This window comes from Eublepharis macularius, chromosome 9, assembly GCF_028583425.1.
Source record: "Eublepharis macularius isolate TG4126 chromosome 9, MPM_Emac_v1.0, whole genome shotgun sequence".
NCBI classification, from domain to species: domain Eukaryota; kingdom Metazoa; phylum Chordata; class Lepidosauria; order Squamata; family Eublepharidae; genus Eublepharis; species Eublepharis macularius.
Window position 1 is genome coordinate 35305558 of NC_072798.1, and position 28000 is coordinate 35333557.

A 28000-nucleotide genomic window follows, 5' to 3' on the forward strand; every position below is an offset into this window, starting at 1 on the left:
TTTCTCTCTTCTGCTTTGTGCTTGATAGTCGCGCTATTTTGTGCCTCAGTGCGAATGCCTCACATCGATGTATTTCGCCTCGCAACGTCCTATGCCCTCCCTTCAATCCCAGAATCCATTTCTTCCTGCAACTCTCCTTTTTTTATTTTATTATGTCCTTATAACGCCATAACGACATAACACAATGCAAACTTTCTGCTGAAGTAAAAATGAGTCAATCGCCATGGCAGAGTCTTCAGCGATGGGGATCACGTCAGACAGGGAGTTTTCTGCGGGCAAAGGGCTATTTATATAATTTCAAAGTTGGAAAAACAAAAGGGTCGTAATGTTTTGCTCTAACGGAATGTTTATATGCTGTTATTCCGTTATATCGGAATTAAACGGGGGGAAGAGCTGCTTCTGCGCGGTTAGAGAGAACAGAACAGAGTGCTTCGGTGTGGACAGCTGGTGGCGCGAAGAGCCGTTAGGTGACCCAAAGAAACTGTGCCAATAACAGGTAGGATGCTATATGCTGTAAATTTAACGGAAGAGATGCCCATGTGACGACGGCCACTATGAAATCCGCCTTGAGTCTCAGTGAGAAAGGTGGAATACAAATGACATAAATAAATAAAATAAATAAATAAATAAAAACCATGATTGGCTAGTATTTTCTGCGGAAATGGACAGGCATCTCTCTGTCTCTATGATAAAATTCTTTGCAATGGAAAAGAGAATGAAAACTAGTTTAGTTGTCTGTATTAGGATGATGTCTCCTAGGGCCACTCAGTTGGCTTGTTTCTAGGGCCGAGTTATTGTACCCCAGCAACAATCAGTGCATTTTCTGGCTAGAGTTCTGAGGTGACCTGGAAGTAAGGTGATGGTGGGTGGCAGCAGATCTACAATTTCCCGCTCTTTGAAAGAGGGAGAACCAGATTTCACCCTCTTCTTCTGAGGGAGAGAGAGTCCCTGCTCCCTCCCTAGAAAACCGAGAGGGTTCCAATTTTGTGTTAGCTGGTTGGGCATGAAGAGGGGTTACCATCTGCCTTTCTAATGGATATGTGCACCACTAGGGGTCTTAAGACCCTATATTTAGAAATGCTGAACTAGAAGATAAATTACCAGCACTGACAGAGAGTTGGTAGTTTAAATATCATTGATGCAAAATAAGGACATCTGTTCTTGGCAGTATTTTGCAAATGAAAAAATAAATGAGATGTTTGTAACAAAAATATTATTCATGCTTTGCAACTATTTTTAAAAAATTGAAAGCATTTTGTCTTTCAATGGCAGAAATCTCTGTGCTTTTTGTACCGTTTCACTGTCCCCCACCCCGTACATACTAGTTATGACTGTGGATGGTGACACAACAGCTCTATGATAGAGCCTGTTTTTATTAGCCCTGTTTTGGTATTCTTCAGCTGTAAAAGCATGTGTCTTATTTATCATGAGTCCAATTGTGCATGCAGACCTCACAGGAATTCATCATACTAAAAATAAACGACCTCTAATATCATTTTGGAGCATCAACTATCACAGCTTTGAATTCCATCCACCACAACATCGTTTGGTCTTAAGGAGGGGATGGTTGCTTCTTGTTCAGATTTCAGAATGTTCTAAAGATTTTTATCTTTGTTTCAACTTATATTTGGTCCAGGGTTGGCATGAAAGGGTATCCACAGTGTCTTTACTGCCCACTTCTTACCTTGGTCATAAAAGCGATGGGCAAAGCAAAATTAAGGGAACAACTTTTAGCACGAAATGAAGCTTCCTATAGCAGAACTCTATAAACAGTGATGGTCTTTCCCCCCTACTAAAGAGGTCAAAATGACATTTCCCTTATAGACTGGGGTCTTTTTTCAAAAAGGTATATGTAGGTAAAGTCTGAAGACAAGAAAATGGCTAGTGAGTCTCACAACAGTCTTGGCACATGATGCATACTGCTGGGGTGTACTGACCCTTTAACTTCTGGAGAAAGCCTTGGGGGGGGGGATGTTGTCCTGGAGGCCAATGGCAGCCAAGACCAAGGTGAGCCAAGTGGCCCCTCTCATGCTAGCAGTGCCATAGGGGATGCTCACAAAGGACCTGGGTCATGGCAGCAATGACCTCTGTCTACCCTACACAACCATTATCATTGCTGCTGTGATCGGGATCTGTGGCAAGTGGCTGCTTGGCTCAGCTTTCTCCAGGGCTGTTTTAACATCCCAGTGCCACCCAAGCACAGCACCCTTCTCCAGAACATCAGGGAATGAAGGATGTATGGGGGGGGGGCATGGCGAAAAGGCAAGGAAGAAAGAAGCAACAGCAAGGAGAGGATTTCAGAATGGTCTACTGGTGTGTATCCAAACTGATTCTTGTCCATCTTTCCCAGTATAAAAATGTGGTGTTTGAGTCACTATTCACAATTGCAGGGAACTATTTAAACTTTCTTCTGTTTTCTGAAGCCTTTGGAGGGAAAACTCTCAACTATGGATCATGGAAAATCTTGTTGAAAAGCCTGTAGCTACACAACCATTTTGCAATTTATGTCCATTACGTAGACCCCCCAAAAACTTAAATCCAGTCATGCTGACTTTGTGCATTGAAGTTGGTTGACATGAAGCATGGAAGACATCTTTTCAGAGCTGGTCTGCAGAAGCAGCCGATAAAATGGTTCCTGGACTATGCAGTTTCAAAATGCAGCTGAGGGATGGGTGGGTTACATGTCCAGAGGAAAAAAATCACGCACATGTTCCCTTTCTGAGTGCACGATTTTTATTCCCTTCAAATATGCAACCCCCACTCACCAGCTGAAGCAGCCCAGTCACTGTACACCGATCTGCTGTTTGTAGAGATAATGCCTCAGACCTCTGCATCACACTCTTGTTTCTCTGCTTCCAGTTCTCCAATTGATTGAAATTCTATTCTGTCCCCAGTGTCGTTTGGCCAAATGGGCCACAGTTGCAGAATGCTTGAACTTACAATCCTTGAAGGATAGGGTGGCTGTATAAAAGGAAGACAATGCATGCTTCCAAGCCTGCATGCTCTGTGTGGCTTCACCCATGCCCAAACAGCAGCCAGCCACATTTGGGGCAAGAAATGGCAGGTGGCTTTCTGAGGCAGACGTTATGCAACATGTTGTTGCCATCATGCCCTTTAGACTGTCTCACAGGAGTCTAACAAATCCCTTGTAAGAGAACCCTGAAGAAATGGCATCTCAGTTGAAAATGAGCAGTCAGTCAGAAGTAAATGCGACCCTCCCATGACACTATGACTCAGCTGAAATCTATATAGCACCTTAGAATCTGAAATGACCAATGCAAAGGCACCACTATAACACAGTATGACCCACTGCATTGATCCTGTAGTTACTGGATAACTGCAAATGATATTATCATTCCCAGGAAACATGGCTGGATGACGCAGCAGTGTGGTTTGCTGTAGGTTTATTGAACTGCTGTATTCTGATTGGTTCAGAGAACAAAACCCACTGGGTGATTCAGCCAATTAAATGAGCTTCTAACCCATAAAAGCATAATTAAATACATCCCTCTTTTTATTATGCCATTTCCTATCAAGCAGTTGGGATTGCTCTGCTGTACTGCTTGTAGGAGCTCACGATTGCCTTATTTATGGCAGATCAGGTGAGTTTTGACTGGCTAATATTCAAGGAAAGCAAGTCTGAATCATAGAATTCTGAATCATTTCAACATTTCTGATCATTGCATTTAGCTGAGATTGGTAGCCGGTCTGTTATTCCTATGGCAGTTGGGTGTCTCAGTTGTTGCTCCTTGACATGTATATTTATTTATTTAGATATTTATACCCTGTTTTGTTTTGCCTGTGGTGGGATATTAATGGGTCTGTAAGATAATCGCCATAGCCTGAGGAGACAGTAACTTTTGGATCTCTAAGCAAAATACTAAAATTACAATTATCTCATTCTCATGGCTATGGCTGTCCCTTGGTTATCACTTGACTCTGTTTTAAAAGATAAAGTTTTTTGTCCCTTCTTGTCCCTGAACCAAAGAAGCACAAGTAACCAAGGTGGCATTAAGTTTTGCCATCTTGGCTGCAGGCAACATTCAGTCCCACCTAACTGGTACGGTAAGCAACCACTTAGAATTACTGAATGGCTATGCCAGTTCTAGGAGGCCAAGCGGGAAGGGGTGACAGCATCATTGCCCCTACAGGACCAACTAGAAGTACTTATAGGTAACCAACATCAGCAGGAGCAAATGAATATAAGGGGGGATGATTTTCAATTGTTTCCCCATTGCTGCTGAGGCTGCCAATTCAGGACGTTGACAGTTTCCACATATTTTCCCTTTCCCTGTCCCTTGCGGTGGGTGGCTGTTCCCCCCTCCCCAGTCCACAGGTTTTTTTTTTTAAAAAAAATTAAATTGGTAATTGACATAGTGATATATCATTATATTATTTAATCAACTGCTAATTTTAAAAACCATAAAAGCACCCCCTCCCTCTGGGGGAAATGACTACCTTGGGGAACTAAGAGAGGGAAGATGGGATTGCTGGGGGCAGATCCATTAGGGTTGGATTGTAAGCAGGACAGCAACGAGGAAAAGATTTGAACTTTGCTATCTACATTGCATCCTCCTCCACTCCCCTAGGGTTGCTGTAATCTTTCAAAAGAGAGTTTGGCAAAGCAGGTTTCAGGAAGAATGCAGCAAAACTGGAAAAAACTTAGGAGGCATGTAAAACCACCACAACGCTGTAGCAAAGAAGGGGGGGGGACCCTCACTTCCCAATAGCATCCAAACAGAAGCAAGTAAGTCCTCTACTCAGAATCCTACTGAAGTCTACTCAATGGGGCTTACTCCCAAGAATGTGATCTTAGGGTGGCACTGTTTCGTAACCCCCCCTTCTAGAAATTGCCTAATTTATTCAACTCCAATGATATAAAGCTCTCCAAAAGCTTACGTGATATCTTTGAGAAAGAGCCTCTTGGGAACACAGAACAACTTTTAACAACTGTACTGGTAAGCGTCCAGTGTAAGAGTGCTGGCATATATTATATGTATTTTTTTAAGTGATAGCCTACTTTTCAATATCTTTCAGAAGCAAGATGAGTGAGCCCCACAGATGGAGCTTGGCCTGTTGTGACTTTGGAACAAACTCCCTGCTGTAGCTTGCCTGGCACCAAATCTGCAGCCCCTTTAGGCATCAGATGAAAATGGTTTTCTGATTTTGAGTTTTCGTATAATTGGCTGTCCTCCGTCCAACAGTGAAGTCTTTTACTTCTGCAGGTTCATGAATGGCTTTATGCCAGGACCACTGTGTCTAGATTTTAATATCTGCTCAGTACAGATTTTCATTTCTTTTGCTCTGCTCTGTTTTTTATGAGACTTTTTTTATGTTTTAGTTGAAGATTGTAAACTACCTTGAGAATATTTTACAGAGAGTAGGATAGAAGCATTTTCAGATAAGTAAATAAATAGAACTGTCAAAGCAGCTTACAGAAAAAAACAAGTTAAAAATACTTTAGACAATAAAATACATGTTCATGGTGGCAGACTTGGGTGTGCCACCATCTGTACTCTTGTCTAGGAGCGGCAGCCATAGCCTCATGCTTTCCCATTAACTCCTGCTGGGCTTTGTTTTTGTAATTTAAATGAGCTTAGCAACATCCCTAGAGATGGCAAACTTCTCCTTATCTCACCAATACCTCTGCCACAGGCGAGCTGTACTTCTGAGTCATGACTCGGAGGCAGAGTTTGGGGAAGTAAGAGAGGATTTGGGGTTTCACGGTCCATTTAAGTCTTTGACCTCTCAGTTATGCCAGAGAAACAAGAAGGACATTTGGTGCCAATTGGTTTAGCAAATTAAAAGAGTCCACCCCCCTGCTTAGGTGTTAATGGAATGACACTTTTTCATTGAGATTATTTTGTGGGGGAAAGGAGTCATAGAGTCAGCTGGTTCAATGAAGCTGATAGGCAATGGATTCAGGGCAGACAAAAATAATCATTGCTTCACATCATACTTATTTAGCCATCTCAAAGTATTGCCACAAATTAGAGTGCTGGTATTTGGCTTAGAAGGAGGAATTACCATAATGACCATAATAGCTCAGAGCGGTGGAACAAGCTTGCTCAGTAAACTAGACTTAGGCTACAAACAACTGGAGACCAGGAGCACTCTTACCACCTCCTCAGGGTCAATTGGCTGGCTGACACTGGGGATAAGAATGCTGGATTAAATGGACCTTCGGTTTGATTTGATTCATTGGGAAAATGGGAAAAGGTCAGACCTTTTCATGCTATACGTATTGAGTGAGAAAACCCTTGTCTTGAGAAACTTCGTATTAATTCTAAAAGAGAAAATATTTCATAGGAGTGTCAATGTTTTTTCCCCCCTGCATTGGTTGGGGCTTATTTCCCAAGTCACACTATCTGAGACACTGGGAATTGCATGGAATTAGATCCTAATTCCTAAGCCCTTTCTGTTGTTTAAAAAGCAGATGTGTGGGGACCTTGCTTTGGACTGGGTCTTCAGTGCAGGGTGGGGGGAGCTTAAGCCTTCCCTCTGTGTCATTTTCCTGACCAGAAATGGTCCAGTGGATCTGCTACTTGTCCCATTGGAGTAAATATTCTGGTACTTGTAAGTGTAAAATATTACAGCTGTAGGGACTACCATCTTACAAACCACAATGAGGCTGGCCAGACCATTACACACTAGGCACCAAAGCAGGGCCATTCCAGGTTTGGGGAGCCCCTGGGCAGAGAGTGCTCAGGGGCCCCTCTGTGGCCACTACTAGGCTCCCCTTCTTGCCCTTCCACCCTTGTGCCCCCAAACTGTTTATACATCTTTCCTTTTCCTACTCACAAGCTCTCCCTCCACTTGAGGTGATAGCTGCCCACACTACCTGCATGCCATTTTCCTGATGCTGCCTGTGGGGGTGCAGCTAGGAGTGCAACTGCCATAGCCACCAAGGAATGCTGATTGTGTACTACCCACATGCCCTTCTCTAGCATTGCTAGGCAATATGTGCAGCTGGGAGCAGAGGGGACAAAGCACTTACAAGCAGGGAGAGGGAGGGTGTGAGTGGAGGCATCAGAGGAGATGTGTGAGTCGGCTCGGGAGTCAGCAGCAGTGGGCCCCACAAGGCCCTGGCAGCTGTCCCAGCTCACCATGCACGATGCCAGCCCTGCACCAAATGTTGTTAAATAGTAGCAACTTTAATCCCAACCTGGTTGTTATGTTGGGCTGGATGAGAACTAATGTCCTGCAGAAAGATATTTGGTATTCCATTCTTTTCTGATGGGTTATTGGTATGCGCTGGGAAGCCTTTCCAAAGCAAGGAACTCAGATCGTTATTTAAAAGTTGCAAATATTTCGGCATTGGTTACTATTCTTCATGCAGTTTGTTATCTTTAATTATGAACAGGGATGGCGGACTCGTTTGGCACCAAGGGCCATATTGGAAATTTATGAGCTGAAGAGCTGGAGCTAATCTGCATATTTTATTAACATGTTTGGGAATTGTGATAAGCGACTCGGTTTCATAGCTGAATCTTCCACTCATCTGAATTACCAGCTGCTTATAATTTGCAAAATGTGTCTTTCCCCTTCCACACCCTCATGATATTAACTTGAAAAGTTCTTTTTATTTGCCTTCCAACTTCCAAGTCTCTTTCCGAAACCCTGTTATCACATTGACAAGCTTTTCCTCATGTCCATGAGGGCTAGCAAGTAGCAACTTATTTGAAAGAGACCGTTCAAGGCTAAGACTATGAAGCTTTGAACAGGTACTGTGGGATGGTACCTACTTGGCGTGCAGAAGGTCCCGAGTTCAGTCCCTGATATCACTTTTTAAAAGGGTAACTGATGCCGGGAAAGAGCATTTTCTGCTGAAGACCCTAGAGAATAATTGTAGAAACATCCACACTTCTTTAAAAACTCATGGGACTCCCTCTTCTTCAAGATGATAATATTTATTTATTTTATTATTTATTTATTCAATTTATATACCGCCCATCCCAGGGGCTCTGGGTAATAAAAGCTCAAAACCAGGTGGGTGGTTGAAGGTTTAAATCCCCTCTCTCCTTTCTGCATGGCCCTGATTCAAATCACATCTGTGTACTTGCACAATTCACCTTTTCCAGGCTGAAGGAGATCTGTGATCTTCAGCATGCCAGTTTGTGCCCTGATCTTGAAGGACCAAAGTTCTGATGGGGTATAAAGTGGATTCAGAATGTTTCTGGTCCCAGGGAAAATAATAGGAGCTGCTCAGGAGACCTGAAGAGTTTCCTTTGTGGAAGAATAATTAGGCTAGGAAACAGTCATCATAACGGTTCTGTTACCAGAACCTTAATGAAATACATTCTCAAGCTTTTGTGTCCACTCCAGTAGGAGACTGTATCTATTTAGATATTTCTGTCTCACTTTTAGATGTTTATGTCCCACTTTTCACCATTCATATATCTCTCTGTATCTCTTTGCTGTATCACTCTATGGATGTTATTCTCTCTCTCTCTCTCTCTCTCTCTCTCTCTCTCTCTCTCTCTCTCTCTCTCTCTCACACACACACACACACACACACACACACACACACACACACACACACACACACACACACACACACACACACACCCCGCAACAGATAACAGGGAACCACAGCAGCCTACAACATAATTCTCCCCCTCCTCCTTTATATCCTCACAACAACCACTCCATGAAGTAGTGGGAATAAGTGACTAACCCAATGTGAGCTTCCGTAGCAGAGAGGGGATTTGAACCTGCGTCTCCCAGATCAGCACTTCAGCCACTACACCATGCTGGCTCTCTCAAGACAGATCATGCCAAACAGTTGCTGTTTTAAACTGGAATTCTGAGACACAGGGCAGTGGGTTGAATCCAGCCAGCTTTTAAACTCAGTCTTGCATCTTTCCTTTCCTTACTACAGGCCCTGTCACACTTGGCTTTTAACCATATAGGTTCCATGATCCCTGGCGTAGCTTTTTGGTGATCCAAAGGGACCCATTTCTCCTTTTTCTATAACCAGAAAAGCTAGTTACATCCAACCCAGTATGATGTCAACACCTGCTCCCTCTTCTTTATTTTTTAAACTGTCATTACTTGCATCAAAGAACTCTGGGAATTGTTTCTGAGGGTCTGAAGAAAGGTACAGCCTGAAATCTGCAAGGAGATTTTGCTTTTTTCCTTTTAAAAGAAGACCTCTGTTGCCTCTTCTGTTTGCATTTCTATCATGCCTTCATTTCTATTGCCCTTCCTAATTTGCCACCTTGCTCATTCTTTCTTTCTTTAGATGGCAAGAGCTCTGAAGTTCTTGCAAGCTATCATTATTTCTGTTTGTTTCTATCACTTATCTTTCCCCTTTCAATTTAATCATTCATACTTTTAACTCTGAACTCATGCTGATCTTTGCTTATTGTGAATTTCTTATTTCTGTAAGAAGAATAAAAGCCTTTTTTGCTGGAAGACATTCAGGCAACAAGGACAAGAATCTTTAGTCTGAATAGACACTGAAGAGGAGGTTTACAACCCTGATGCTCTGACAGCCGAGGCAGGAGCTGGAGCTTTTCAGAGAAGAAGAGGGGACTTTGCTCCACCTTTGGAAGCATCCCTTCAACAGACGTTCTGTAGACCACATCTAGACAGAGTGGAGCTGTTCTTCTCTTCTAGTACTCAAATCTGCCTTTGCTGCTCATGAAAATTGCCAGCATCCAGTTCAGGCTGCCATGTTAGCATTGGATACTGCACATGGGCATAAGGAAACATGGCAGCCAAGAATGGGACTCCTGGAGCCATCACCGGTACTGAGCGTAAGTCAGATCAGCAAGTTAAGCTGACCGACAATGTAGCCTCAAAAGAGCTGAGACCTGAACAATTTATGGTTTACCAAGTCCAACAATACTTACCAAACATGTACGGCTACCCATCAAGAAGCCAGTAAAACTCCCGTCTTCACTGCCTGACTGTGACTGCAACAGCCTCTGGCAGTCCATCCCAGACGATGCCTTTGATAGGACCAAAATGGGACCATTACATCCACTAAGGTCTGCTTGGATGGATCAGTCCTGCCATTAGGTGGACCTAGGTGATTACCTAGAGTGACAGAGGGTCAGGAGGCAGGCATCAGGGGTGTCAAGCGACAACACTGAGCGGTATCCTCAACCTCAGTACTACTGCCTGCGTTCATATTATGCCAGTCAAGGCCTGCATGCCCAGTCTGCCTTTCCCTCCTCTACCCCCTTGAAAGAGAGAAGGGGAGAGGAAGAACAGGTAGCCATCAACTCTGGGCTCCCTCCCCATCTGGCTTGCTGGATGGCAGCAGCTCCTGCTTGTCCACACAGCTCCATCTGCTCTTAGCTCAGGGCATGGAGGCTCTGTGCGTGCCCAGGCTGTAATGAGAGGGGGAGCTAGTGGTGGTTGGGGCGCTTGGCTAACGGCTAGCCTGGGGTGCCCAAAACCTTTGGATTGGCCCTGCTTTCTGCAATAAATATAGTGGTGGTGGTGGGGGGGGGGAAGTGTTCATCTTTGCTTGAATAATTTCTGGAGGCTGCAATCTGAATACCTCCTTCAAAGTAGGGCAGCTCTGAACTGGTGTTGCAAAGGGATGACTTCAGGCACAAACTCACTCCAGGGACGGCAGGTCCTAGTCAAACCGCCATCTTTCAAACTCCGCCCTCCTGTCTGAGAGGAAAGGATAATAAGAACCCTGCCTGACAGGGCGGTGCCAGGATTGCTCAGAGTGTGAAGCAATTGGGGCGCGTAGTTTAAAAGGCGCTATATAAACATTTAATAATATTCATTTCTAAAAGTTCTGATTCAAGATTTCTGGAAGTCATATGCTTTAATAAGGAAGCCAGTCTCTCTGATCCCAGGCATGTGAGCACTGATTTATGACGACGATGACTGCCACCACCACCAGCACCACCACCACCACCAATCTATTGTCACCATTGTAAATGAGATTTTAAAGGGTAAGAAGCAGACAGTACCTGCCCTCAAGAGCTTTGTATTTAAAATTTGATTCAGAGGAAGGAAAAGAGATGGAGGTGCAGGTACACAGGAGGGATATTTGTTCTGTTTAGGTACGTATACTTTGGCTAAGTAGTGGTAGGAGACAAGGACTTGGAATTTGTGCCAAATGCTGCATCGGTTACTTAATATTGAGGAACAGCCTTCTTCCTGTTCTCAAAGACACTCTATTTGGTTATTTACTTCACTTATAGCTCTTCATTCTCCCCAGTGGGGACCCAAAATGGCTTACATCATTCTATCCTCCATTTTATGCTCACAAGTCACACAACAACTTCGTGAGGTAGGTTAAGCTGAGACTGTGGGGCTGGCCCAAAGTCACCCAGCAAGCTTCCATGGCAGGGTGGGGATTCAAACCTGGTTCTCTCAGTTCCTAGTCCAATACTCTAACCTCTGCATCACAGGCTCCTTTGCTTACCACAGTACTGGAAAAAGGCTTCGGGCCTCACTCAGCCATGTTTCCAGGCAAACTCTGCCTGTAATGTTTAAATACTAACTATTTTACCTTCTCCCCGCTTCCCTGCCACCCCCACAGACAATTGGGAGCTGCTGGACATTTGTGGCCTTGCTTGAACTTTGCACTGGCCACTGTTTTGTCATTACATTTGTTGGTGGTTTCTGAGTGGCAGGCTTTAAGCTCTTTAGCCTTAGAGAGCACATCATGAGGTCTCACCACCTTCAACCACCTCCATGTTGGCTCTCTGGGCGCTGATGCATGCAGCCCCGTGCCTGGACAAGCCTTGCTTGAGTGACAGCTGTCAGAGTAAGAGGAGAGGTAGACTATGCCACTTGGGGCTGGGATCTTCCAAGCTGACATTCAATAAGAGTAGTGAAGGAAGAGAAGTGGCACGTCTTTGAAAGCTCAGCACTTCCGTCCACTCCTTCCTCCCTGAATGACGGCTTTCAGCAGGAGCAGCCGGCATTTGTGCATACACAGTTGGAAGCAACTTTAGCAACAGAAATGAAAAAGAATGCTGTTTTAATCTGCAGCCCTTGAGAGAATGGAAAAAAAATGTTGGGCATTGTGTGTGAACTCCAAATTTTCATAATTTGAATAGAAAACAGGTTAACCTTTTAATCATCTTACGACTGCCCCCAATGATGCCAAAGCCTCTATAGTACAATGCTTTGTAAACTGTGGTTCACAGAGCCCCTTGCCCAGATCTTCCCCCAGTGCATTTTAACTGGTCATGGAGGCTCCGATGCAAATCTTGGAGGAAAGAACTAAGAATGATGACAATACAGGCATGTTTCTTTTCAGTGCCTCTTCAGAAGCACAAACAACTACAATAGAAAGTTCAAAGAAATGCCTGGTGTACAGATATCTTCAGTGCATCAGGGCCTCAAAGGGAAAACACAGCATTTGAATTTAAAGTTGGAAGCCTTTATGGTGTCCTCTGAGTAATGGCAGTACAGTGAAGAAAACAGAGTAGCCTGCGGATAAGAAGCAAACCAGAACCAGGAACTATGATTCAACACAGCTTAAGAATCACCACTTTTAGGGGGCAACCCTAAGACGATCTACTCAGAAGTTACTCCCAGTATATTCAACAGAGCTTACTCCCAGGAAAATGTTTTTAGGACTGCAACCTTACTGTAGTGTTTTTTTTTTTAATTTCTAGCTTCTGGGACCTTTTTCTACATTAACATCTTTCCCATGTTTGCCATGGAAACTATGTGTGTTGCAGAGGAATCTGAGATGTGTTCTAGGCCGCACAATTCAGACATGGAAACTGACCCTGCCTTGTGAGTCTCACCATTGCTCCACATGAACGAGAGTGCATGCTGGAACACGCCAGCCCCTTCCCTACACCTGCACATCTTCATTGCTGATCAGTAGTGGGGGAAAGCTGCCTTTCAGGGAAGCTTATCTGCCATTGCTGATCACTGGGGGACTTCTGTACTCCCCAGCTCTAGCGCACTGGAATCTGATAGCCCAAAGTTCCATTCTCTCTCTGAAAGTCTTTTCTTGGGCAATGCTTTATTTGGATTATTTAATTCCTCCTGATGTGTGCATTGGTGCTGATGCTTGTAGAAACATCCATTTTGTAGCTTTGGCTACAAACAAAACTGGTCTATACACTTATTTCACATTCATGCCTATGCCTGTTCTGTAAGCGTCATGGATTGCAAGAGAAATTCTCATCACCTTCATTGTCTCTACTTCAAAATACATCCCTTCTAAAGAAAGATGCAACACTCGGTTTTCAAAGAAGTATTAGAAACGTTTGGACCCAGAAGGGCAGCAGTCAAGCCACCACAACCACTACCTTTGCTTGACTAAAACAGACCAAATCTGAGCAGAGTAAAGGGTTTTATACCTTTATGTAGGAGTGACAAGAGTACTTGAGCCTTACGGGAAAATGGGAAGGGAAAGAGAGAAAACCTAGTAAGAGGAATTGAAGGGGGAGAACAAGAATGAATGAATGAGTACTTGAAAGGAAAGAAGGGACAGTGAGAGACAGATGGAAGATTTGGGGGCAGAAAGCCAAAGTCAAACAACACATCTGCCATTGTTGCACAGACACAGAAACAAACTGCCTGTCTCATAATAAAGGATTGTGGCTTGGGAGACATCTGTGAGCAGCTGGTGTGGAATTCCTCCACCAAAGATCATGCAGCTGTCAAGCGACAGGAGTTTGTCAGTGAGATAAGTAGGGACCTTATAAGTCTATTGGTATTTGTGGAGTGGCAAGTGTTGATAGCTTGTTCACACGTTGTGTTTAAAGGGAAATGTGCATCTCTAGGCAGACTATTCTGGGGTATATATTCCATCTAGTGAGAGTGATCAGAAGATTTTTTTTCCTCTACAAGTTTTATTGCAGTCACAAATTCACCCTTTTGCACCCTGTACCTGGAGTTTCGTCGTTTTGGCTCTTGAGATGCCACTTTGAGGCTGCTTGAAGACCTCTGACATGAGGTAGTCAAATAAACAGTCATCGACAGTGACAGAAACAGCTCATTCAGCAAGACTGATAATCTGACAGCTCTCCCAGATGGGGCTGCTGGTTATTAGCTTCTTTGTAAGCCCATCACTGGCCTCTTAATAGCCTGACATCTGGCCAATAGGATGTTATGTCAACAACTGTAAAGGACCCCTGGGGTCACCACTGAATTGTATAATGAAGAACATGGGGAGGGGGGGGGCAAGCAGAGGAGACCGGAAGGCGCAGGTAATAAAATGTTTTGTTGATACTGTGAAATGCTAAATGTTTCTGAAGAATATGGTTATACAAAGAAGGGGCGTAGCATAGCGGTGTGTTGCCGAAATAAGGACCCAGGCAAGTTGCAGGATCTCCAGTAGTGAGGTTGGGAAAGATTTCATTTGTGAGCTGGTGCCATTCAAGGCAGGCAGTCAACAGAAGACTTAACTGGTCAGAATAAGCTAGCTTGTATATATGTGTCCAGTTAACCTCTTTCTTTAACAGCCTTAATACCAAATATGAAATCAGCTCGCTAATCCACACCCCCAGGGGAGTGGCACAAGAATTATACCTGTGTGTAAGAGAAGTTTTATTTATCTAATTACCCAATTTCTCCCTGCCTTTCTCCCCGGCGGGGACCCAAAACAGCTCATATCATTCTCTCCCCTCCCTTTTATCTTCACAATAACCTCTCAGGCAGGTTAGTCTGAGAGACTGTGACTGGCCCAAGGTCACCCAGCAAGCTTCCGCGGCAGAGTGGGGATTTGAAGCGGATATCCCAGATCCTAGTCCAACACTCTAACCACTACAGTACACGGGTTCATATATTTTTAAATCAAACACAATCCAGTAGTAGCAACCAATATGTCCATTACCTATTCAGCAAACACTTGCATGCATGCAACAGAAGCAAGATTGAGATGCTTGATCAGAATGGTGCTCTTGAAATGCAGGTCTACCAATCTCAGCTCAACCACAAATTTGATAGGAGGCTTAATGTGTATGGTGCAATTGTTAAAGTGATGGGCTAGGATGAGAAAGGCCTGGAGTTGAATCCCTGCTCATCCATGTACTTCATTGGGTGACCTTGGACCACTCACACTCTCTGCACCAAACCTACATCACAGGAGTGTGATGAGGAGCAAATATAGGAGAGGGAAACAGTGTATGCCACCTTCAGCTTCTTGGAGGAAAGGTGGGATAAAAATGTGATAATACATGGATAATCCTACTGTCTGTAAAATGGGAATAATAATGCCCTATCCAACAGGTTAATGCTGGGGGAAAGTGAGATAAAGTAATACCACTCCCTGGAATTGAAAACTGGCATACCAATGAATAATACTAATCCTTTAGTTCCAGCTAGGCCACAGTGACTCCAAACAGACTCAGTAATCTGGTATGTGCGCGTATAAATAGCAGCCACAGCTTCATTTATGTCAGAATCTTTGTAATGTGCTAGGTCTCAGACCTGTAATAGCTGAGCTAGTATGAAAGAAAGATGCCTCTGAAAAAGTGCAGAGTGTCTTTTCAGATCCCCAATGCATAACTACTGTATATCCCTATGTATTCCGGTTCAGGAGTACCAGGCAAGAGACTTGGTTCCCTAACAAATTGGGCACCAGCCTCTCTCTTCTTTGAAATCAAGCGCTGGATGGTAGCTTATACCAGTGTGTCCCACATATTGGAGCCTCCATTAATGTCATAGGAACACATTTCTGCCTTTACTACTGCATACCTCACCAACCGCAACATATAACATGTGCTACATTAGGGGTCTCCAACCCCCGGTCCACGGACCGGTCCTGGTCCATGGCCTGTTAGCAACTGGGCCGCACAGGAGGTGAGTGGCGGGCGAGTGCAGAGCCAGCTCCAGGGAGCAGGCGAGGTAGTTGGTTGCCTATCACCTCCAGATGGGACCATCTAGTTGCAGGAAAACAAACTCAGGGCTCCCACTGATTCTGGATTTTAGTGAGTTGTATAATTATTACATTATATATTATATTACATTATATATTACATTATATATTACATTATAAAAGAAATAAAGTGCACAATTGTATCATTCCGAAACCATTCCCCAACCCCAACCCCGGTCCGTGGAAAAATTGTCTTCCACGAAACCGGTCCCTGGTGCCAAAAAGGTTGGGGGACCACTGTGCTACATAATGCTTCTGTGTTCATTCATGTCCTGTTGCATGCTTTTGTAACAGAAACCTGCCATTATCCTGCTCAGAGATGGCTTGGGATGCGAAGACTGGCAATTCTAGCAAATCTCACTAAAATTGGGACAATTAATTTACTGGGGCAAGATCCCAGCAAAATGGGACTGTCCTTGGTTAAATAGGAATACTTGAAGCAAAGGAACAGAACACTATTGGAGCAATGAACAAGGTTAGGAATTTAAATTCCAGAACCTTATTACTGTCTGTTCCCACAAATATCTAAAATGTCTGTGCTAAGATTCATGATGGTTTCTTTGGTATTAAAGAAAAACCAGTCCCTTCTAAAGCAAACAAATGATGCAAGAGGACGGTTCGCCTTTCTGTTTTCCTCCTCACAGCTACAGATTTTTCAAAGTGCAGCACAACGGCTGCCAAAGGCAGGCTTTCAGGCCCCTGGCCATAGACCTCCACTCCTTTTTGCAGGACTTGGGACAAATGATCCCTTAGTCCACTTAGCATAATTGCAGTTACCCTTGGCGAGGACAGCATTAAATTTCAAATATGGGTCTTCCCTGCCCTAATATTCACATTTAGACTAGAAGGCTTTGCAAATTTTGTCTAGTATTTCAGTGTGACATTGAAAAATACACAATGTCCAAGATCAGTGGTAAAAATAAATTAGATAATCTAGTAATAGTTGAATATCCAAACCTAGAGGATGCCTATGGGCAAGACATTCTTTCTCTCTCTTGCAGACTCTCCAGTTTTTGAACACACTTATGTGAGAAATCTGCTACTGCTGCCATCAGCAAACATGAAAAACAAGGCTCACCTCAACCCAGCAATCACAGTGGACTTGGTCTAGCCATTCTACAGCTTAGCCTATGGAAAGGAAAAGAGGTTCTTTCCCTTGGCCTGCCTGGCTCAAAGGAGACTCAACGGAAGCTTGCCACTCTGCACTGGAGGCAGGGAGAGATGGTAAGGACCCTTCCATGGGGCTGCTTTCACTGATTTGCATGTAACATTTCTTCGTTAGCCACCCTGGGTGCCTCTCCTGAAAAAAAGCAAGCCAGGATATAAATGTTGTGGCACTCGCTCCAAATCTGAGCTGGGCCGCTTGGGCACCTGTGGAAAATGCTGGGCAACATCTTGGAAGGGTCTGTCTGGATAGCCACCCTGTTTTCCCAGAGTCAGTGCCTAGATCCTCTGGTTGCAAAGATGCTCCTGGAGGAACTTGCAAGAACTGGGCAATCACTCTCTGGCTTTTCACATCTGGCAGCAGAATGGCTTCCAGCTTTCTGAGGCTTCCCATGACAAATTCCTTACATAAGCCTGAAGAAAAGGCATACAGCAGATCCTTCACATGCTGGGACCTTATTCTGTGAGGATGGAAGAGGACACAAAGATAAAAGCTTTCTATTGCATTCTGAAGTCCCAGAGAAGATGATACTTCTGTTTTTTGCCTTGGACCATCTTCTTTTTGCCAAATACATAACAGAGATATGAAATCATTTACCAATCCAATCAAAGAAGAGTTATCTGAATCCAGAATGTCAATAGTGTGGATATCTTATGGAATACTTACATTTCAGACACTTTTTGAAGCAAAAGGGGAAAGGTGCACATGCACAAAGGTGTCAGGATGGCAAGAAAATAGATGCATTCGCTTCACAACTCACTGAACAAACAGAGTCTTTTTTCTAGTCTTGATTTCCATGGTTTGAGCTACAGGCAAAGATACAGCTATCACAGAAAGGCAGTTTGAGATAGGAGTCTGTGATATTAATGGTTTCAGAAATCCCAGCAATCTTGAGACAGCCTTGTAGCAGGATTGTGAACAGCACTGTGTATCCACTCAGTCATGTGCAGACATTACCCCACGTTCCTCTTCATTCCTGCAGCCCCTGCTGATCTCCCCCAAAAAACAATTCATGGGGTTGTGGAATCCACACTGAGTAACAGCCATGAAGGTTGGTGAGCTGAGGTAGAGACAAGTGGATGACAATTACCCCTTCCCTCACTGGAGTTGCACTTGTAGAAGAGAAAGGAGTGGTTTTATCCTCATATCCTTCCTCACTCCAGCCTCCTCCACAAACTACATGGCTATTTCTCTATATGGGTCCCACAACCCAGGGAACGCTCGTTCTGGAGGTTCAGGAGAGACAGCAGAAACATAGTAGAATACAGGGGAACTCCATGCTCAATGCTAGGATACATCCTATGCATTCCACGCTTTGGATCACAGAGCTAAAACTATCAAGATGTGTGCCACGAAGACAGATCTGGCTGCTGTACTTGTGGGCAAATTGCAACTCCATGGAAGTCCCTGGGCTTAGGAGGAGGTGTCTGCTCAGAACAGCACTATGAGCTTGTCACTCATTTGAACAGCTGCGCTTAGGGCTAACTAGATCCATTCTCATGTCTGCCCATTCAAATGCCAAGCAGGGGATTGGACAGTCTATTTTTTTAAATACAGTTTTATGCTTGAATGCTATCAAACATTCGTAGCTTAACTTTAATTTTAAAGACTTAATGGGGAAATTTGATGCAAGGAAACAGAAAATGGCACAACATTTTAAAAAATAATAGATTCCATTCACACAAGGAAGACCCAAAACTGGAACAGGATATTGCAAGCTAATGTAGCAGGGTATGAGACCTTCAAAGGCACTGCTTCCTCAATTCCTGTCTAGCTAGGATGGGAAAAAGCCCATTATAGTCAAGATCTTTAACATTATCGAATGCATGTTTTTATATATTCCTTCACCTGCTCTAATTCTTTGTATGTGTTTGGGGAAACTGTATGAAGGGGTAAAAATTGCCTGTGAATGAGTTGTTAAAGCACTTGTTCCTCTGAATGGGAACCTTTATTGTGCCAAACCATATTTTCTCCCTCAAAATGTAATCTTAGGAAGCAACGAACAGCACAAATATGACACAGGCCAGGCTTTCCTTGAAATAATGTGCAGCTCCCTAATCTCATCATGACACACGGGGCAAGAGCCTCTGTGCTTCCTTTAACATTCTCCCTGTCCATTTTTCCTTGCCCATTGGTTTGCATGTAAAAGTCGCATCAAAATATATGCACATAGAGGTCTCATTAAGGCCCCTAGAATGTGTATGAGATGGTTCTCAGTATACCTGGAAAAGAACGAATGTTTCTGGTATCCCAGTGAAACTGCATTGGACGGTGGTTGTGCTGCTATTGCTGTACTGCAGCTTCACATCCCTGGCACTATGTTTCCCTCCCACTCTCTTGGTAGTGGCCATTCATGGTGCATTTCAGGACAATGCTAACACATCCATCACCCCCCAACAGCAACAACATTGATCCTGGCTCTTAATTTCTGTAACACTCTTTAGCTTTTTATCTCACAAATAAAGTGGGTTTTGTTGAACCGGGCCTCAGCCGTGTCATTATTCTTCAGAACACTCTGCAGAATTAGCCATTTTTAAAAACCAACCAACCAGGGAACAACATTTGGTGTTTTGTTAAATGTTTTCCTCCCTCCAGTTTCCAAAACACTTGTTGGGCTTGGCTTGAGATGACTCTAGACTTCCCTGATGAACTACAGAAGCCACACTACAGCTATGGCTACACAGGCATTTCCCTCTCCACGTAAGACAGGAACATCCGCATGACACGGTGCTCTTTCCAAGCATAACTCAAGCACAACTCAAATCGAACTCAAGGCATTCTTGGGGCTTTCCTTCTTAATCCAAAGGAAAATGAACCTATTTTCTCCCAGTTTAAAGGGGTGGCTGTGGGTGAAGCATCCATTAGGACGTTCCACCTATAGTCCCACAGGGTGGGGGCAAAGCTAAGTTCTGCTTTCAAAATGCCAGAGGGCAGCTCACTACCACACCCCCCACCCCATTTAGTCCTTTACCCTTTTGCTCAGGGTCCCAGAATCTCTCAGACCACTCTTGCTGAAAGCGGCCCAAGTCAAACAGTACTTCCTTCTAAAATCTAAGCAACTATCTCAGATCAAAGGGCCCATTTCGTCCAATGCTCTCTATTTGAGAAGCAGCAGCTCCCCGGGTTTTTAGAGTTTTTCAGGTCTGCTATTTCAGATTCTTCCTTAAACCAGAGGAAATAGAGCCTGGGACCTTGTTGATGGAGAGCACGAACTCTCCTACAGAGCTACAGTCCTTACCCAAACCTTCCTGCAGGTGGACAATGTGAGCAATGTGTTGGACAATCACTTCCCACTCTGTGTGAGACACCGTTCTGCATCCAGGCCTCTTGCTAAGAGACAACCACCCTGCCTTAATCCACAGCAATTAAGTGTGTTGTGCTCAGAGGAGATCTAAGGCTGACACAGCATGGGATACTATCAGTCAGGCTGGAAGTGCATGAGCAAAGCTGTGTGAATCTGGTGCTAATAGCGGGAGTCTGGAGCGAGAGAAGTGAGAAGGTAGAAGCACTGCAGAGACTCCAGAGCTGGAACAGCAACTATGGCCGCAAATCAAGATTGTGCTCCATTGGCAAACCTCGGCAGGAGATTTATTAATATTAAAAGGCATTCTGAATCCGAGGACACACAGAGATGGAAGAGTACTTGCAGAACGATGCAGGGGCCTTGGGTTCGACAACTCAGGTGACAGAGCAATGAATCATAGTTCAATGATGCTGGCAGGAAAATATGGGGGCTTGAAACTGAATCGCAGGGTCCTATTTAGGTCAGGGAGTTGTCAGAACAGGGTAAGAGATGTGCTGCCCAAATCCTGCTTGCTTCCCTCCTCCACACGCTGTCAACATTTTGCTTTCGTGATGGTGGAAATTGCACTCTGGCTTATGTGCACACTCACTGCCCCGCTCCACTATAACAAGCTGCAAAGAGGAAGAGACGAGCTCGTTAATTTCCTTTTCGGAAGGGTTTCTAGGCTGGGATACTTTTTGACAACAGTCTCCATTCAATTACTTGCCTTCACACCAGGCAGCTCCACAGGGATGCCTAGCCCCTTGCACATCACTCACGCTTACTCTCAGTGGACTGTTCTCTCCGCCCTCCGCCCCACATACGAGCCTCCAAGACCAATCCCTTTCTCCAACAGTAATGACATGACAAAACCAATAACCATGCAGCGAAAGAAAATCAAATTCATTCCTGTTTGCTTCACAAGGCATCAGAGAGCCGATCTCTTTTAGTTCTTGGATATCTGTAAAAGGAGGGTCAAATTAGTCTCTAGGTATGGAGATTAAACTGAAGCTCAGAAACAGTGTTCATGAAAATGAATAGAGAAAGGCCATCAAAGAACGAGTTATACAAGAACAGGTAACATGGCTGATGGGTGTTTACAGCTTTCAAACATGCAAATGAACAACTGCAAACCTAAAAGATCTATACTGGAAACGCCCCCCCCCCCCCCAATTTGGAAATGATTGCTGCAGCAATAGATGAAGATTGCAAGTAGCCATGTCATGGTGGTAAAGCTCCTAGTTTTCAGTTTGCAAAATGAAATACAAGATGTGTATTACACTTAATGGGATTAGATTGGGCTGGGTGTAAATATAACAGGTTTCACGATGTACATGTCTGCATCTTGAACAAGGATACAACAAGATACAGAAAGAAAGACTTAAACTGCATTCCAATGCACACTTAGTGGGGACGAACACTGCAGTCCTAAGCAGGTGTATTCAGAATCCTACTCAATGAGGCTTACATTGAGATTTATGTCTTATTAAATGTGCCAAGAGGAAGAAATTCTTCCAGGCCAGGCCTGAGTTTCAGTTCAGCTGAAGAAAGGAGAACGTTCAAACTGTGCAATTTCTAATGGATGTAAGAAGATGCTGCTGCCGAGCCCCAACCACCATGAGAAATTCGTCTTTTGGCTTCCCTCACTCTTCTTCAGCTATTTCACCTGAGATGAAACTCCCAAATTAATTTCTAATTTCACTTTTGCTAAGAGTTTGATGCCCTGACCAGGACGGTCCAGGCTAGACCAATATCATCTGATCTCAGAAGCTAAACAGAGGTTGGCCCTGGTTAGTACTTGGATGGGAGGCCTCTAAGGAAATCCAGGGCCTCTGTGCAGAGGCAAGTCATGGCACACTGTATAGTTTTCTGCACAAAAAAGTGACATCTGTGCAGAAAATCCATTGTGTGGGCAGTGGTGCTTCCCCTTGAACAAAAATGGAGTGTGGTCCATTTCTCCCTAAGGAGAAGTAAAAGGCAAACCACTCAGAGATGGATGAAATAGAAGAGGAAACCGGAAGTCTGAAGAACACATTTCTGGCTGCCTGTAGTAAGATCTACACCACACCCTTTCCTTTCCAAGCGGTTCCAATCTCATTTTGAGAGAGAGAATGAGCATTTACACAGCTTATTTCAATACGTCCAAAACACTTCATATTCATTACCTCACTGACCACGATTTATTTAGTAATGTTAAGGCTTTAATTCACCTCTTTGGCTCAGGAGCCCTAACTGAATTGCTGAGAACCCAGGCAACTTCTTCCAGGTCCTAGCCCAGCACTCTCACCACTACATCATGCTCTGGTTTGTAGCTTCATCCTCATGGAGTAAATGCATTCAGACACAGCATAAAACACCAACTTGTATATATTACATACAACACCCCAAAGAGAGATGTGATGTAACAGTACAATGTCTCCGAATGTCTCTGCTTCTTGCAACCTGGGAACACATTTCCTTTTTCCTTATGGAAAAAATTAACAACTTTTAATCTTGATTAAAATTTGATAGGACTACCAGGGCCAGATCAAATAATGGCCTCTTCTTGCCAAGCCCTGAAAGTCCTGATTCAAAGGCAACAAGAAGATACTCAGGCCAGATAATAAATAAAGCAGAGAAAGGTCGCTTGAACTTTCCAGCCTGCTTAGCCCCACCCCTGATGGCTCAGGCCTGAAAGGGAGCAGCTTTGTAGCGCTGTGTGTCTTGCCCCCAAAGCTTAGGAGGTTTAGGGAGCTGTGTAAGTCTAGATTGCACAGGTGGGCTTTGAGAATCTAGAGGAAAATGTTCTTGATTTGAAATATCTGGCCAGAACATACATATGCAGTAGTAGAGGGGCTCTTTTTTTGTCATATTGTAATACTGAGGTTTTAGGTGGCTATTTGTGTTTTTAGATTAGTAAGCCATTTTCAGTTGTGCTTTTCTGGAAATAAAAATATTTTAAGCAAATAAATAAAAGGTCATGTAGCTGTCCCTTCCCTTAAAAAAAAAAGCAGGATATATATGTGTATTATAATGATGGAGAAAGTGCACAATCTTCCAAGAAATAAAGAAAATAAAGAATATTTTTAAAAGCTGAAAATTTGAAAAAGCCATAGGTGCAGAAAATAGTGTTTGGACATGGTGGGGCATCCCAATGACCTGCTAATATTAACTACCTTTTATTTTTTAAGCGCTAAATGTTTCTACAGTTGAATGGTACAGCAGAGAATAGCTCAGCCTCTGATACACATTTAGAAAGCCCCAAACTCGTGCCGTCTAACCCTACGCATGTTTACTTAAAGTAAGTCCTACTGTATTGGGGCAGGACTGTGGCTCAGCAGCAAAACAATTCGCTTTGCATGCAGAAGTTCCCAAGCTAAGTTTCAGGCCTCTTCATCTCAAAGGATCAGGTCACAGGTGATGGGAAAGATCCCTCCCCAAGGTCCTGGAGAGCTGCTGCCGGTCAGAGTAGACAGTGCTGCTGACCTTGATAAACCAGTGGTCTGACTCGCTACAAAGCAGCTGCATGTATATTCCAAGGGGCTGACTTCCACAGCACTGCAGCTGTGGCATCACAGTTTTCAGGATGGTGTGGGCATTACGGGAGAGGAATGGTGTCACTCGTTACTGTTAATCTCCCTCTCTCTGTCTTCCCTCCAGCTGCAAAGGTCACTGACTGGGCAAGCTGGAATTTACCTCAGTCCAGGCATAAACTCTCAACAGTTTCTGGCATTGGGCATCCAAATATACCAACAATAGTTTGCCTCAAGAAATTACCTATCCTAGAAATCCTCATCCTGGGCAAAGTCTGAAGCTACAGAACCAGCGGCACATGAATAACCGTATGCCCAACAGCATTTGCATTAACAATAGGCATGCTAGGTGGGCAAAGGATTGCATTTCCACCAGTACCAAAATATTGTCTTTTTTCAGTACTAGGCAGAGGTGAAGGCCTACAACCAAAGTATTACTCCCTTGAGGCCAGACATTGTTCAGCAAATGAGTAGCATGAGACAAGGTTGTGTGGAAACACCATAATGTGGTCTTATATTCATAAGATCTATGGATCTGGTTTTCATTTAGTGAAAAGCCAACCAACATGGAAGATGACATATTCACCTCACAGTCAAGGTTACAGGGAGAAACGAATTGTGTGATATTTGCTTTGATACACTTCCAGAGCAATCCTAAATTGTTACAGATTTGAAGGGTGGCAGAAGTATAGATTTCAAGGGGACTAGTGAAATCATTTAGTCCATTTCCCTTCTTTAAAGCACTCCTAACCAGTGAGCATCGTGCCTTTTCGAAGATGACAAAATAAAACTTGATCCTGTTCTTTCTCTTTTCACAGGCAGCACACGTAGCTAAGCCTTGAATGGGAGGGAGAGAGGAAAAATAGAGTCCTCCCCACCAGCGGGCAACTTTCAAATCCAGTCTGGAAAACTTTTCAGGTTGCCTTTATTCTTCAGAAAAGGAAGACCAAAGTAATATTTCCGGAGGCCAACTACATGATAAAAAGAAAATCAGAAACACCATCCAAATGCCTTTCCTTGGGGTCCATGAATTAGCAAATTGACAAGACTTATATGAATCCACTCTGTTACATCCACTCTTCAGAAGAAAGGATGGGAAGGAAAGAAACCCTTTCCCCTTCTTCCTCCTTTCAGCTAGGAAGACTGCTGGGCAACCCAGAGGTCATCTCCGCCTAGGTGTCCCCCTTTCACAGCCCTTTGATCTCCCAGCTCCAGCCTCCAGGAGCCCCAGGCTAGACAGCCTGACCCAAGCCAAGGGTGACGCTTCTTTCAGGGCCACTGTTTCCCTGCAAAGGCCGGCAGAGGTGAGGGCAACTGCCTTCTCCTTCCTGGTTGCCTCTGCCTGCTGTGGGTGGGCGGGAGATCCAAGCTTCAGCTGGGCATCACAGCCTGGAGGAAAGTGAAGCTGCTGGTTGTGTTTGGCAACAGAGTATCCCCCTCCCCACCCACCCCCTTGGGGGAGGAGGGGAGGGAGCCGCGACAGCATCCCGCAGGGCCCCGGCTGGAGCCTCCGGGTCTGCATCTCACACCCCTTTTGCGAGCGAGAGGGAGAGAGGCGCGAAGCACCTTCTGACAGAGGCTGACGGCACGTCTCGGGTGGGGGCAGCTGGGAGAAGCTTTTCATGAAAAGAGCCTTTCCCTTTTAATCTGCGGGCGACCACAGCACGATCAGCCGGGAAGGGGGAGGCAGAGGCGAGCGAGAGGACCCGAGCAGAGGGCTGCGAGGGAGGAGAAGAACTCCACGGCTCCATCCTCCATCGCCAAACACCCGGGAGCCAGAGAGACGCGCCCCTGGATCTAGACGCCCCGGAGGAAGACCCCGCACCTCCCGGGCTCAACCTCCGGGTCGTTCCGTGCCTGCTGCTCCAAAGCAGCTCCTCCACCCGCTTGCCTGCCGCCCCAGGCTCCGGAGCCGGGAGACACAGCCCGGGAAGAAGGCGCGTTTCTTTTTCGCCTCCCCCGCCCCCCAAGGCAAGCCAGGCTCCCTCCGTTCGCTTCGGCAGAAGGCAGCGAATCTCATCAATGTTTAATCCAATCGATGCTCTTCCTCTATGCTTCGATCCTAATGAATAGCTGTCTGACAGGCTATTCAGAGGGAAGAGGGCATTTAAATCTCTTTCTCTTTCTCTAGAGGGAGGGAGGGGGTGTGCGTGCGTGTGTTTAAAACACCCCCAATTAATTTACCCGTATTGATTTTTCTGGCTTGGAGATAGCAGGGAGTATTTCAGCATGGAGCTCCTCTGCAGAATATGTGAAAAGGCAGCGGCTTGGAGAGAGAAAGGGCACCAATTGCAGTATGCGTCAAATAGACCATCGCTCAATGAAGTCACTTAGCTATTCAAAACATGTTCAACCATCACTCAACCGTTTGCACCAAGAACGGGGGCGAGAGGGTGGGATCGCACTCTTCTTCCCGGCCACAAGCATTTCTAAAGAGCTGCCTGCTTTCTGTCCTCTACTTGGGGGGGGGGGGAGGGGGAGGGGGACAGAGACCACCGGAACAATTTCATACCCCCCCTTCCACTTAGAGGATTCTGCGGGAACCCATTTCCAGGCAGTAGCAGCACCAGCGATCGGCACCGGTTCGATTGAGGCGGGGACAGCAGGAGCATGTACATGCGTGTCCACATGAGCGCTCTGTGGCCACCCCCTACCCCCCAAGTTCCGATTCTATTCTTAAACATACAGTCCGTGGTGATGCGATGCGCGTCCATCCAGCACCCCACATTTGCATCAGCCCCCCTTCACTTTTCCACGCACGATCTGAAGAGCCCCCCTCCCCCCAGCTCTCCACGTCCATACCGAAAGCAATGCTGAATAGCACATTTCAAAGCAAACCGCCGACGTCCCTCCTCCCCTCGCCTATTCCCAGCCTCTGATTTCAGAAACTGGCTGCAGTAGCGAGGCTCTGATGCCATCAGGCATGTCAATCCGGGTGGGAGCCGGGCTCGCTCTTGTTCAGGAGCCCATTAGACTGGAGCGGGGGGGGAGGGAGAAAGGGGTTTCTGCCACTTGTTCAGTTGGAGATTCGGCCATCCTTCCCTTGGAACCAACACAGCCCCGATCACAGCCCATCCCAACCAATATGTAGCTGCTTCAAGACACTGTAAAAGTCTGCTTGAGACGACCGCGACACGACCACTCGAGTTTGACCGAAAGAGGCAGCCCCAGGCGCCACCAGACCGCTCGTTGTTGACACGCAGAATATTGCTGGGGTTAAGAAAAGCGGGCACAAGAAGTTGTTGTGCTCCCCCCACCACACACACTTTCACTCTCCCAGACTTATAGTCATTAACCCAATTCGCAAAAGGAGACCAATTATTTCCCCCTGTCATTAGAAGCCAGCCGCGCACTCCAATAATACAGTAATTTCTCTTTTGCTCGCTTTCCAAAAAGTACTAAGAAGAAGCCGGAAAGAGGCGGATCGAACACAGTTGCTTTTTCAGAAGGTCTTTGGGGTGTTTTCACAATACAGAGTTGTTGCAATTAGCAGGGCTTTCAGAGGGACCGGGAAGGAGAAGCGGGGGAATGGGAACAGAATGGAAATGTGCACCTCGCTCGGATATTTTAAACTTTGTCCTCAGAAACGAACCCAAGCACCCTGGCTCCGTGGGAGTGGGGCTGAAAATGGTGGCACAGGGGGAGAGGGGGAAGGACGGAAGGGGGGAGAGATCCGGAATGAAATACCTTCCAGGCAGCAGGTTCTCCATAATCCAGAATGGGTCATGACTTCCTCGTTCTTTTTGCTGGTTTCATTCTCGCCGGTGCCTTTCATCTTGCAAACCCCTCTGGAGTAGAGCCAGTAATCGGTCCCCACAGCGATGGTCATGAGGCTGAAGGCAGCGAAAGCACCAACGGTGGTTAAAAGCATCTGAACGCCTCTGTCAAAGAGCCCCATAATTCTTCATTATACAAATACCCCACCGCCTTCGGATTCTTGGGCTGTGTGTGTGTGTGTGTGTTTGTATGTTAATAATAAAATAAAATAATATCTCCTCTAAGAATAAGAATAATATAATGGATATCTATTTGAGATCGATAGAGAGAGATCTATATATAAAAAGGGAGGTAAGAAAGCCCACAGAATCAGTGTAAAGGAAGAAAAAAAATCACACGGGAAGAAGCTTGCCTTTTAAAAGAGAAACGTTCCGGCTGTTCATATTATGTGTGTGTGTGTGTGTGTGTTAAAAAAATAAAATAAAAGGAAAAAATAGATA

At 45.0% G+C, this 28000-nt stretch overlaps 1 protein-coding gene across 1 annotated transcript in view; it reads right to left on the reverse strand.

The window, feature by feature from the left end:
- Nucleotides 1–27681, reverse strand: part of CACNG2 (calcium voltage-gated channel auxiliary subunit gamma 2) — a 146960-nt gene extending 119279 nt beyond the window's left edge. The window contains exon 1 of the mRNA XM_054989061.1: nt 27471–27681. Coding sequence (XP_054845036.1) covers nt 27471–27681 — 211 coding nt within the window. The remainder of the gene's footprint in view (nt 1–27470) is intronic.
- Between the last annotated feature and the right edge of the window lie 319 nt (nt 27682–28000).